Source organism: Cucurbita moschata, unplaced genomic scaffold (assembly GCF_002738365.1).
Source record: "Cucurbita moschata cultivar Rifu unplaced genomic scaffold, Cmos_1.0 Cmo_Scf00007, whole genome shotgun sequence".
NCBI classification, from domain to species: Eukaryota; Viridiplantae; Streptophyta; class Magnoliopsida; order Cucurbitales; family Cucurbitaceae; genus Cucurbita; species Cucurbita moschata.
In genome coordinates this window covers 172833-185611 of record NW_019268523.1, presented here as the reverse complement: position 1 = coordinate 185611, position 12779 = coordinate 172833, and the positions used below count along the sequence as shown (strand labels likewise).

The 12779-nt window shown below is 35.9% G+C and overlaps 2 protein-coding genes and 1 long non-coding RNA gene across 11 annotated transcripts; 2 read left to right on the top strand and 1 right to left on the bottom strand.

The window, feature by feature from the left end:
- Nucleotides 1-75: 75 nt before the first annotated feature.
- On the top strand, nucleotides 76-5567 carry LOC111445570. Of its 7 annotated transcripts, none has more exons than XR_002710875.1 (12): nucleotides 76-280; nucleotides 383-469; nucleotides 1648-1781; nucleotides 2415-2473; nucleotides 2560-2614; nucleotides 2708-2758; nucleotides 3605-3665; nucleotides 4031-4230; nucleotides 4396-4443; nucleotides 4855-4974; nucleotides 5126-5259; nucleotides 5354-5567. XR_002710875.1 is itself a non-coding variant. In XM_023084034.1 (12 exons), exons 1-12 carry the CDS (start codon nucleotides 232-234, stop codon nucleotides 5192-5194), a joined length of 864 nt encoding a protein of 287 aa, XP_022939802.1. In that variant the 5' UTR covers nucleotides 76-231; the 3' UTR covers nucleotides 5195-5567. The 7 variants fall into 7 exon arrangements, 6 of the variants coding, with proteins under 6 accessions (XP_022939802.1, XP_022939800.1, XP_022939803.1 ...); XM_023084034.1 differs by having other exon boundaries at nucleotides 4031-4071; nucleotides 4141-4230; nucleotides 5126-5567; XM_023084032.1 differs by having other exon boundaries at nucleotides 5126-5567.
- Nucleotides 5568-5678: 111 nt separating this feature from the next.
- Nucleotides 5679-12764, bottom strand: LOC111445569 (probable sucrose-phosphate synthase 4). Of its 3 annotated transcripts, XM_023084029.1 has the most exons (14): nucleotides 12337-12763; nucleotides 11237-11326; nucleotides 10032-10252; nucleotides 9804-9867; nucleotides 9409-9608; nucleotides 8844-9324; nucleotides 8517-8654; nucleotides 8234-8365; nucleotides 7957-8133; nucleotides 7664-7717; nucleotides 7432-7494; nucleotides 6421-7263; nucleotides 6196-6323; nucleotides 5679-6031 (listed from the first exon to the last, which is right to left on the bottom strand). In XM_023084029.1, exons 1-14 carry the CDS (start codon nucleotides 12544-12546, stop codon nucleotides 5761-5763), a joined length of 3072 nt encoding a protein of 1023 aa, XP_022939797.1. In that variant the 5' UTR covers nucleotides 12547-12763; the 3' UTR covers nucleotides 5679-5760. The 3 variants fall into 3 exon arrangements, with proteins under 3 accessions (XP_022939797.1, XP_022939799.1, XP_022939798.1); XM_023084031.1 differs by lacking the exon at nucleotides 5679-6031 and having other exon boundaries at nucleotides 6225-6318; nucleotides 12337-12764; XM_023084030.1 differs by lacking the exon at nucleotides 5679-6031 and having other exon boundaries at nucleotides 6276-6363; nucleotides 12337-12764.
- Nucleotides 9809-11952, top strand: LOC111445572. The gene is made up of 3 exons (XR_002710876.1): nucleotides 9809-9897; nucleotides 11258-11328; nucleotides 11602-11952. It is a non-coding gene; the product is annotated as an uncharacterized LOC111445572 (long non-coding RNA).
- Nucleotides 12765-12779: the final 15 nt, after the last annotated feature.

Here is a 12779-nt window from a genome sequence, read left to right as displayed (position 1 = left end):
TTAAGTTAAAAAAAAAAAAAAAAAGAAGAGGTGTCCATCTCGAAGGAGAAATCACAAATTTTCCCTCCATATTTGCATCTCTCGGTTGGTATTATCGTATCCCAGTCTGGCGCGCGCTTTATCGCTCTATTCCTTGGCTTCCGCTCTGCGATTTCAATCGCTTCAAGTTTTCTCGGCACCGAACTGAAACTTGAACTGAATCTCAGCTTCTTGCTCTGCGAACTGTCGAAGATGGAAGAGTATTTGCAGTACATGAAGACACTGCGCTTACAAATGAGCGGTACGTATTGGCTCCTTCAAATTCAAGTTTTAACGTACGGAATTATTTTTTGTTGCGTTATTGTGCTACTTTTGGGTTGATTCTTTATCAAACTTGACTTAGACGTGGAGGATCAAGTTTCGAAGATCTCTGTGGAAGAGCACATGCACTTTACTACTATTCGAACCATGGAGAATGATCTTACTGCTGGTCAAGTCTCTACATCTAGTCTTCTAGTTCGTTATTTGTTTATCTGAACGTTCTTCCTTTTGCACCTAGAAAAATAATTCAGCACGTACTTTGTTTACGGAGATTTTGTAGATTTATTCTCTCTTTTGTTCCTGTCTCGTCCTCCATTATTACTATTTTTTTTAATTTCGCTTCAGATCATTTCGAGGATATCTAACTGGTTATTGTGATCATTTTCTTGCTCAAAACTCCATAGCATCTAGTTTTCTTTTTGATCAAGTTTTTCCCGGGTTTCTAAATCAGTCTGATACATATCTATGGATGACTGGCTTACTTGAAAGTAGTTTTGGTTATTCATGCCTACTACAACCGTGACTATACAAAGTGAAGCTGAAGGATTTTGCAGTTTCTTATAAAGACGGCTGAAGAATTCTTCTAATTCATTCAGAGACGCGTTTGGCCAAAAAATCTATTTTATTGCTTTTGTAATTGCCAAAAATTTCAAAGGGGTATAATAATCCTGTTTCGAGAGTGTCACAACTCATATTGGTAATATATAATTACGTGAATCGAGTAACAAAAACCTAAGAACATTCATCTTCTTCCAAGTCGATCAAACATATTGTCCATTGGACCTAATGTGATAACTAACTTCTTTGCTTTTATCTTAGGCATAAGATTGCTTACTCTTGATGCACATCCAGCCTGGTGCCATGTAATTCATAGCGTGTGTTTGAAGTGCTTTGATTTTGTCTCATTCTACTCTTGCTTTAGTCAGACTGAGATTTTCTGATATCTTGCTGATATAACTAACTCCCAATATTATCCTTGAACCATTACTTAAATCAACCAAATAGGACTGAACTATCATTTTATTTACCTATGTTTATTACTTAATCCAGTACTATTCTAGAAGTCTTTTAATATAATATGTAGTCTAATTTATTTTTTTGAGCCGGTTTCACCAATTTTTGTTCGTACATGTAGTGCTGATTAGCAGCTGTTGCCGTTTGGTTACTTTCTGTTGAGAATTGGTCGGTCGAATGAACTTCGGCACGAATTATTGCATGTTAAATTCAGATTTAATTGTAGTCTTACCTTGTTTTTTCCTAAAACTTTAATATTTCGAGCAAACTAAAATTTTTGAGTTGTAGATCGAATGGCTATAGTTTGCTTTCACTAAAGACGTCTTGATGCAGCAAAAAGTGAGCTAAAACAATTCAAAGAAGATGCTGAGAGAATGATGCGGGCAAAGGGTGAAATATGCTCCCAGATATTAGAACAACAAAGAAAAATCACCTCTTTGGAGCATGACATATGTACACTTTCACAGGTGTCTATTCTCTGTACTGGTGTCTTGGTGCTTTCCTTGTGTCCTCCCTTTCGTGTAGGTCTAAAAGCTGTTTAGCAACTGCTTAGTTAGTGTAAAAGGACCATGCTGTAGCATCTACATGGTAAATAATCTATCTCCATTTCATCATTTCTCGTCGCTGACAAAAATGGAGAAAATGGAACAAAAGTTTATTTTCTCTCTCTTATTTCAGCGCTAGTATTGAATTTTCTAGGTAAATACAATGTATATGATTCAATTTAGTGGAGTCATGAACTAAAAAGCAAAGTCATACTGCTCAACCTCAAGTGTCCTCATGAAATGGAATTGGACTTTTCTTCTGGTCCGGCCTCAATTTTTTTTTGCTTGCCTTTAGTCGATCAAATATGTGAGCTGAGGCTGGATATTGTGCCCAACTCTTGTATATATATACGTTTAAGAGAAAAAGAGTTTCTATGATGTCTAGTTTCGTTAGACTAAAAGAACAAAGGGAACTATTTTCTCCGGTTCACTTATTCTCCTGTTTAACAAGAGGAGAAAAATGTTTGTTTAGTTTCTTTCCATTATGGATTTCAACGAATACTGTTTTGCATCCGCCTCTTGCTTGTTAAGTACTCTCAACTGTTTGATATACAGACACTCGAGCTCATTCAGCAAGAAAAAGTCAGCTTAGGAGCCAAAATTATTGAGAAGAGGTGATTGCACTATGCAGTATTGAATTTCTGGTTCTACCAACGGTGCGTGATTGTGTTATTAACAATAGTATATTTGACCATGATAGTAATTATTATGCCAAAGTTTCTGAGGACATCAGTCTCAAATTCCAAGATCAGCAGGTTGAAGTCCAAAACATATGTCATATAAATCATGAATTCTAAATCCATTATTTATGTTTTGAAATTCAGTCTATTATGCAACCTTTGGTGTAGGACTGGGTAAATGCTAACATGATCCGCGGAGAAGCGGAAGAGCACGGATTGGTATTTCTCACTAGATCATCACTCTTGTCTCTCCACTACTTATCATATTAGTAGTTATGGTATATTTGAGCTGCCCTTTCTTTGCTCTCATGAGATTAGATGGTTGTCCCTCAACTGCTCCAATAGATATCGGCGCTAGAGTTTGTACATGGGTTTAAAGAGAGTTAGTAAACAAGTATCCAAGTGATTCTTGCCGCTACAATTTAATATTCCTTCATAGGAAACTAGATGTTTTGAACCTGTCTATTTTAAATTCTATAGCTCATATATGAATTATTTTTCCTTCTCAGGTTCTAAATAGAAGCTTCCTCCATCCCTATATGTGAATTTCTAATGTCATCGTGGGAATCTATTATATTTTTCATGCTTAAATCTCGTCTTATTTTACGCTCTTAATGTCATTTTTATAGCATATACTTAGTTTGGCTCTGGATCTTTCTTTCAAGAATATTTGCCCTTGATCACGACCTTTTTTCTTTTATCAACCTTTAGTTACTTGGTCCTTATCGTATTGGCTTTAAATGAGAATGCATAAAACACGAGAGATAAATATTGAGCCCTCGATCTTTTCAATAAAACCATCATGTACTAAATCATCAATCTAAGTGATGGAGTGAAGATAGTTCAAGTGTTCATTCACGACCCTTAGCCCTTATTCACCACGCAAGTAATTTGGAGTTAAAAGCTTGTGCTAGGGCCAATTGTTTTATTTACAACAAGATAAGGCTGAAGAAGTTTTAATCTTTAAATCATCTTTTCTAAGGTCTCTTCTGTTTGCAGGTTTTGCATTCCCACTGCGTGCAATAAGTTATTCCTTCCAGCATAACTGATTACAATTTATTTCAGGTTAAGTTTGAAACTGCTAAGCGAGGAAGTGAAACGGAAGGATCTTATGATACAGTTGGAGGTAGTTCTTGGCCTCCTATCCCCTCTTCAAGTTTTTAACTAACCATAATACGTAGAATGGTTTACTTTGGAACACTTTAGATTAAATCTATCCTATTTGTAACTAGTTTTGCAGTTAAGATATAGAATGGATGATAAAGTAGAATCGTCAGACATTTTCCAAAGTTTTTCAAAGTTCAAGGCTTTTAGAAATAATTTATTTTAGTTTCTGAATCAATAGCAATTTGATCGATAGCGTGGAAACATTTTATATAATGGTTTGCAAGTGAAGCTCAAATGTAAAATTTGATTATTTGAGCTTCCATTTAACAATCTAACTACTGTAGCATGAAATTCATACTAATTTTATTCCATCCTCTCTCGTAGGGATATCTGGCACTCGTATTTACTGCAGTCCTAACAATCTGGTACTGAACTCCTGCCATGGACTGGCGAGTGTGTTGAAGCATAATGTGCTATCTAATGTTGGTTTACAGGTGGAAGAGAGGAAAGATTTGGAATCTGCGAAAGACAAACTTAGTCAAGTTTCAAAGATGAAATGTGCAGTTGTTTTGGAGAACTCCAAGGTAATCAATGTCGTCAAAGGTTGTATGTGCGATTATAAGAATAGTGCTTCCATTCGTAACTTCCTACCACCCGCATATATGGGAAAAGAAAGAGCATGTAAGAAGATAGGAATCATTTTTTAACTGTAGACTGTTAATTTGGACCGGCATCTATTTTTGTTTCAGATTGGACAGTCAATTGAGGAAGTTAAGAACGAATTAAATGATTTCAAGGTTAGTGTTCGTGGTGCTCATATTTGTCTATTTAGTAAAATAAATTAATTTTAGCTAGGTAATCGATTTGATGGTAGTAAATAAGAGCATCAACCCTTATAATATTTAAACAACTTACGACAATGGAATCTCGAGAACAGATCACAATAGAAGACGCTATCTAGCGCAAGTCATGAAATACCTTCTACATGGACACTATCTGCTTTGTGATCTGTACATATCGTAATTCCTTATGCTATTGACTTAAGGTTGTCCCCTAACTATAGCAATAGTTTTTACAACCCAATTATGGGAGCTACGTTTCGAACATACAAATCAATAATATCCCAAATTTTCTATGAAAGCATTCTAGAATCAACCTGATTTATTATAATCTATTATTTAATACTTTTTCCTGGATAAAAACTTCAGCCAGAACTCAGAGCAATGGATGATGTTACATTGGAGGAAGAGTCCAAGGCGCTCTTATCAGATAAAGCTGGAGAAACCGAGTATTCACGGTCCCTTCAAGACCAAATTGCAAAACTGAAGGTGAACTTGAAATCAATGATTTTTTTCTTACCATTTGACGGTTGGTTTTATCATATGTATGTATGTATATATATATATATATATTTAATTCAACTGCACTGTGGACGTTCTTCTGTCTTTTAATAAGAAAGAGTTATGTCGTACTTTGTAGGAAATTTCGCGTGTGATTAAATGCACTTGTGGTAAGGAATACAAGGCTGGAATAAGCTCAAGTACGTGATAATGCAAACAGTCTGTTGTTTGGAAGAGTGAAGAAGAAATAGGACAAAGCTAACCACTATGCAGGTAATTGAGAGGGGAATAGATGTTTGATGGTGATCTTGTGCTAGAATCTGTCAAAACTTAAACTTCGCTGAGCGGGTAATTGCTTCTTTTGCAATGTGATATATTGTCTCTTAACGAGAGTAATGTGCTATGTTCTCAATCCTATTGCTGTGGAAAACGTTGCAACTACTCGAGCTAAGAAATACTTCTGCTTAGTTCAAAATTCTTCTTCATTGCAAAACAACGTCGTTGGATGTAATACTGAAATCTAACTATGTTTACCGTGCTACTTTTGTGCATATTAATGACAGCAATTTGTTTCGAGAATTATTTTACGATCGTTATTTTGCGACCCCTTTTCTGTAACAACATCAAGTAAAATGTTGCAAAATGCAATTTATGTTGTATTATTATTATTATTTTAATGAATATTGATGCTCTTACGAAAAGTGAAGTACATTCTTCTTATTATGGCAGTCACATCTTCTTTTTCGTTATTTACATATGTGGCAACAGAACAGGCTAATAGCTCTTGATCTCAGCAACATTTAGTGCTGCCGAAAGATCATGAACGCCGTAAGTATCCTCTAAAATGGAAATGTTAGGACTATCACGTGAGAAGGTGACTGTACATTCTCTGTTAAAGCTGTCTTCACTCCCATGCTCAACAGAGCCTCTTAAAACAATGGTCTTGTGGAGGCCAACGAGCAGGTCTTCATGATCCGTATCTCCTTTCTCCCCAACGAACACGACCATTTTGGATAGATCAATTCCCCATTTGATTGAAAGGTACCTACCAAAATAGCAGGCATTTAAGTAATTTCTTTCTCGTTCTTTGTTTTCCTTCTGTAGTTATTGCAATGGTAATTCATTTTTATAATACCATAATTACTCTTATCATCATCTTTTTATTTTTTCTGTGGAGTCTTTGTTGTTTCATAATCAAAGGAATCTAACCTTAGTGCCTGTCTTCTTGATGCAAACAATGGTAGCACATTTAACCTTGATGCTGCTCGTACATAGACAATATTGCACCGGAGTCCTCGCATCCGCAGCCGTTGATGAAGGTCTTCAGTCTTCCTAATCTGCCCATTACATTAGGATTCTCATGAGAAATGTGCAGTCCTAGGCCACAAATTACATTCGTCGAGTCAGTACAATAAAGCATATTTGAATTCTTACTTTGGCAGTTGATTTCACATTGTAGGAGCAGCACCTTGAACTCCATATGCCTACATGTTCCGTTATGTCATCCTCGTTCCCACCTTCCAACTTAGCAAGCCTGGTCACCATCGATCTGACATTCTCTCCTGGCCATCTGTACTCAATGTGTGATTCATAATCTGTATCACCTGCTGTATCTCGCCATGGATAGTACAGCTCACTTCCACTATTGCATACCAACGCATCAAATTCTTCTATGCTTACTTGGCAGCATTTCAGTGCCTCCATTGTTTCTCTTAAGCTTGATCCTGTTAAAAATACGTATCCTATACTGCCTAAACCCAAGGCTGAGCCAGTTTTCATCACATTCTTAATTGTTGATTGCAAACTTTCAGTATACTCTCCATTGTTATTGTAACAATCTGTGGCTATTACAAATAGTCCCTGCCTTCTACCTGGATAATAACCTGCACTGTCATTGTTATGAGAGGAAACCATTCTTTTGGTAATTGCTTCAATAAGTTCCTTCTGCCGCATTGCACTGTCGAGCTCTCCATTGAATTTCAATTCTCCTTCTATGGAGAATCTTAATGAAAGATTTTCTACATCCTTTAGAGAGTCACTCATGGGTTCTTCTGGAATTGGTACGCTCTCATGGCGGATGGTAGGATGGCGGTTACAACAGTGCTCAATGTGGGAGAGATAGTTTTTACAGTGTTCTGTCCATGAAAACCGGTGTATGTTTTTAAGGCTGTTCTTACGACATTCCATCCATAAGTTTTTGTCAGCAACCAGCTTCAAAAGGGCATCTGCTATTGCTTTGTGATCATGTGGATCAATGAGGAGTCCATTGTGTAACGCCTGAGAAGACATTAGTTTGATTATTGACAATAAATACAAATCTGTGTAGAATCAAAAAGGATACTTATCGTGTGGCGTTAAACATGGTACAAAGAACTTATTGGATAGTACAGCTAGGATTACGGATCCAGGCATACTTTAGGCAAGTTATTTTCTTGAAAGGCCTACCTTCAAAATATCTACCGGTCCTCCATTTTTCGTGGCAACAACAGGTAAGCCATAGGCAGCTGCCTGCAAATTTAGGCATGGAATCAACCTGGTAATCAGTTATAAAAGCATTTTTCGCGTGAATTTCATGCTTTAGGAACTTTGTTTCTGTCTTTTAGGTTTCAATTAAACATTATTATGGGCCCTGGATGAAGTTCATTCTAATCTGTGAATAGAAGTGTGAACTTTTTACCTCAATAAGAGTGAGGCCAAAAGGTTCGACCAAAGCCGGGTTGATGAAAACTCCCTTCAAAAGTCAACGCCAAGAGGTACTATTAGAGTCTTAAATATCATTGATAGAATACTTTAGCATAAACTTTGCCTATTCTATGGTGTGTAGGTTGATATTTTCTTTGTAACAGGTCAATTCTTGCAAAACTAGGCATACATTAACACCTTAGAGGGACAACAATATCATCCTTGACCCAATTTTATGCAGAAATTTAGTTGTGAACTTTTTTCTATTTGTTAGCAGGGGAAGTTTACCTTTGTTTTTGCTGCCAAACAGTAAATTTGGTGAACTTCAGATTGTTTATGGTGCTTGGGGTAAGCAACTTGACCGTATAAATCATACTTATCAAGGAGCTTAAGCACGGTTATCAAAACACTGGAGCTATTAGTAGACATTTCTTCAATATCATCTCTGTTACCAAGAATCAGAACCTTCAGCAAAAGTAAAGAGTCAACAAAAGTTAGTCCTTATATATGGCTCTAGGCCTGCGCATAAGCGATGATAGAAGAAAGGGAGGGAAAATATTATTACCAAGTTGGCCAACTCCCGCAGGGCTTGACATTCTCCAAAAGCCTTAAGCAATGTGGTGACATTTTTCTTAGGGTCAGGACGGGATAATGCTAGTATCATTGGCTTGTGAGGATTTGTGAGAAAACGCATAATCTGCATCCAGTTTGTTCTATGAGATTCGTTAAGAAATTCTCTTACTTTGCTAAAGAGAAGAAAGCTGAAAGTAATTTTATCAATCTGTACTGTTTTCAATGAATTCAATCTTTTCAGGAATAGTACAAAGGATGAAAGAAGAATATGGAACCTCATTCCAGATTGGAGGTATATTTCTATTGTTTTGAGCTCTAACTCTGTCTGGTCCGATCAATGACTTCAGGTCTCCGTCGCTTTCCATTGGATCTTGGATTGTAACATTGCTGAAATCCATGCCTGGAGGTATAACCTAAGGCCGAAGGATGATAAGTATATGTTCAAGACAAAATATTCCAACCAAAATTTCCTATCTTCTTTCCACTATCATCTGGATGTGACAAATGAAATAAATATATATGTGAATGAATTTGGATTATGGCAGCTATTCTTCTTAATGCAAGAAAAGAGAGAGCTTTAAGAGGTCGCATGTATAACATACCACCATTCTAGGCATGGATCTACCAAGGCAACTCACTCCTCGCTGCCTTCGAACCCTAAGCTTCCTCTCCAACTTGAGATCGAAACCATCATACAGTCCCCATTGTTCATCTATCTCTTGCCTTGTGCTAGTAACCACCATCTCAGCAGCGTCCAACCCCAACTCCTCTGCCCCAATTCTCCTGATAATGTTATAGGTTGCATTGATGTCCTCTTTTGACAACCTCCCTTGTTTAAGCAATTGTTCAAATTTGTTCCTGCCCAAAGAATGTCCTGTTAGAACCATTGGCACATTCAGTGCCCCAGACAAGTGAGCAGCCACCTCCCCTGCATCTGCATAATGACCATGGATGACATAAGGCCAAATTGGATTTCCTCCTGCAACTTCTTCACCCAAAGCTCTTGCCATGTTAACAATGTGGTTGAAAGCTCCATCGACGAATTCAGGTATGTATGGCCAGAGGGATTCTTTTGGTACGTATCTGTTACAAGATTTGCTTGTGTGTTAATTGCCACAATTAGAATGTAAATGTTGAGGGGGGAAGGGAACAATATTTAGCACACACTTATCACGAGGTCCACATGGAATTCGAATAATGTAGGCACCACAGTTTCCAGTTCCGTCAGATGGGCACGACAACATCTCTACGGGCTCTCCATAACTGGAATCTACCTCAGATGAGGAGATTTGTCTAGTTAGGAGATCAACCCGGTGCACCCTTTTTGTATTGGCTAAAGCTCGAGCAAGTTCAACCACATATTTGACCTGAAATTAAAGAAGCTACAGGTAAAGATAAATAGATAGTAGTTAAATGCTTTCGATATTGTAAGCTTTGTCATGCAGGACCTTTCATTGCAGATGATTATTTCTGAAGGAAGGAGATAAAGAGGCATGTTTTCTTTCCCTTCTACTTTTTCTGTATCTTATTGCTTTTAAAGGACTTGACAAATTTCATCTTACCTGGCCACCCGTATCAGAATCTCTTCCAAGTTCCATATTTTCTCCTCGCACCAGCCCATGGATACTGGAAGAATCACAAACTTCACATTAGAAGGTACACATATTTATATCAGTTATTGCTGCACGCATTGTCCTCTTAGCTATTTAAATGAATTTACTCGGTCTAGTTGTTCTATTGTTTAAATCCTTGATGATCATCCATTGAAATTGGAGTACTTGAGTGTATACCTGATTAAGACAATATAAAGGCTTCTAGACTTTTCATCATCTGGCCAAATTTGAGTGTCAGAATTAATAATAGGAGTATCTTTGATAGACTCGGATATGTTAGTGTCCCCTTGCTCTTTTTCTCCCTCTGAGCCCTCTGAGAGATCGTCAGAAGCATCGCTCCGACCTTGCTCTCGTTCCAGTCGTCGGTTTGTTAGTTTTTGTTCATCATCCCAAGCTATCTGTTCGTGTCACATACCATAAGAATATTTGTAAGTTTAATATATGCTAGAGCCTATGACTAGTTTACATTGAACTGGAAGGATTTGGAGATGTAGGGAACTAAAAGGGGAAATTCTCCATGCACTTTCATAAACACTAGCTCGTAACACACGTCTGCACTGTACTTGGTTAGGACTGTCATTAATAAAGTTCTCTCTCTTTTATTGTTTTCAAAGGCGAGTTTGAGAGAGTTAAAGAGCTTTTGGATGAAAGTTCTCAAAATTTGTTTTCAAAACCTGTTTTGCAACCTATTTTTTAAGAAACTTTTGTCCGTGTTTTTAATATTAGAAAATAATTTAGATTACGATAAAACAATGGTTATCTATGTTTTGTTCCTACTATTTGAGTGTTTTTTTCAATTTGATCCCTACTATTTAAAACATTTTAATTTAGTTCCTTGTCTTTTAAAAAATCTCAATTATACCCTCACAACTAGGAAGGTTAAAATTGACTTGTGGTAGATATTAGTGAGTTCTTAAAAATTTGAATGAGTTGGGTTCAAATTTAAAAAGGTTGCCAACTTTTAATAATTCAAGGAAAAATTGAATAGGTGATCAAATTTCTTCTTGAAATTTCTACCAATTCAATATAGTATTCCATTAGTATAATTGACAAATATAAAAATATAAGAGATTAAATTGAAAATTTTAAAACTTTGGACACTAAATTTAAAAACCACTGAAACATTAGGTATCAAACCATATATTTAGCCAAAAATAAAAACACTAAATTATTCTTCTGGTAGGCTAATAAGTAATACTGCCTTAAACTAACTTTAAACGATAATACTCGTTATCACTTGACTTGGAATTCAGTGTGTGAACAATTGAGTCTCTTGCATTTTCAACCAAAAAATAAAAACGTGCAAGATCATTCGATGCTAAACTAGGATGCATCAGTAATCACATATTTGCTAGAAGTATGAATTGCATATTAACATTCACCTGCTTCTTCTTCCGAGCCAGATGCCAAATGCGCCAGCACATGTTCTCCAGTCTATTATTGCGGTCACGTGTATTCCTAGTTGCAATCACCTGTAAGTACAATCATCGCATAAGTTCTATTTCCCCTTTAATGATATGTTGGTATGGACTTCCATCTTAAACTTAATTCGTTAGGAGATGAGCAATATCGAGAAGATTCATTTTTTACGATGGATCATCTTGACACTGTTATGGGAGAAATGTATTTTTTAAATATATTAACCGATAAAATTTATCCGATCTAGTTTAAATTCCTGCAATATTATGATCTCATATTAGCATAAAATTTTGATTATTGATTAAAAGAGTAAAAAGGTTTTGGACAGTGATTTAACAGGAAGGATACAGTTTAGCTTACTGGATTGGGAAGTTTTATCATTTATCCAAGGCAGCTTAGAAATCTGGAAGCTAAGCAAAAGGACTTTCGATTCATCAGGTACAAGTCTCAACCATCGATCTTGCGTGATTAAATTCCTACCTATTCTAGCATGCAATACTTGGATAATTTTTTTATTTCCTAAGCGGTAGTTTGCAATTAACTGTGAGAGCTAATAAAAAGGTTACACTCATAATAATATTCCCCCATCAAAAAGTGGCCAAAAAGAGGTAAGCAAGAGTGGGGGCGCTGACGTTCCCTCGCTTTTAGATTAGAAAGGAATATATACCCTTATGTGTCACGTTGTTTTTTTTTTTTTTTTTTTTTTTTTTTTTTTTTTTTTTTTTTTTTTTTTTTTTTTTTTTTTTTTTTTTTTTTTTTTTTTTTTTTTTTTTTTTTTTTTTTTTGTTTCTTTTTATTAACAGTTAGTAATTTGAACTTCTTTTCGATATAACTAAACAAAAATAGTGATGGAAAATTCATTTCAATTAATATTTACTTAAATAAACTAACAAAAAGTAATCAGAAATTATGAACCAAAAAATGTTGAGGAATACAATAGTGCATGTAAGTATACTAATAATTTAAATTATGCATGCTGCTAATTGAAATAACAAGAGATATATGTAGAGAAGAAAGGGAGGGGGAGAGAGAGAGAGGTAATTAATTAATGTGTAAAGAAAACCTTGGTCCAAGTTTTGTAGAGATCAGACTCATCGAAGCTGTAAACGACCTCTTCAACGAAGTATTTTGTTGGACAAAACAGCTTCCCTTTCTTTTGTTTGTCATCAAACCTGGTAATTCTGTGCTTCCCTTCTTGTTTTTTGCTTGTCTTGCTTCCTACGTCCAGAATCGCTTCCAAATAGCCATGCAGCCATTCATTCCCAGCTGCCATTATTTTCTCTCTCCTTCTCTTTCTCTCTCTCTCTCTCTCTCTATATATATATATAGCAACTTAACCAATATATCAAGTTGTATATATTTATCGAAGAAGAAGAAGACCAGGATTCTGCTCGTCCCAGCTTTGAATACTTGAGCTTCAAAGCTGCTCATATATATACTCTCTGAGAAAGGTATCGAATATCAAAATTTTCAGTTTTTTTTTTTTTTTTTTTTTTTTTTTTTTTT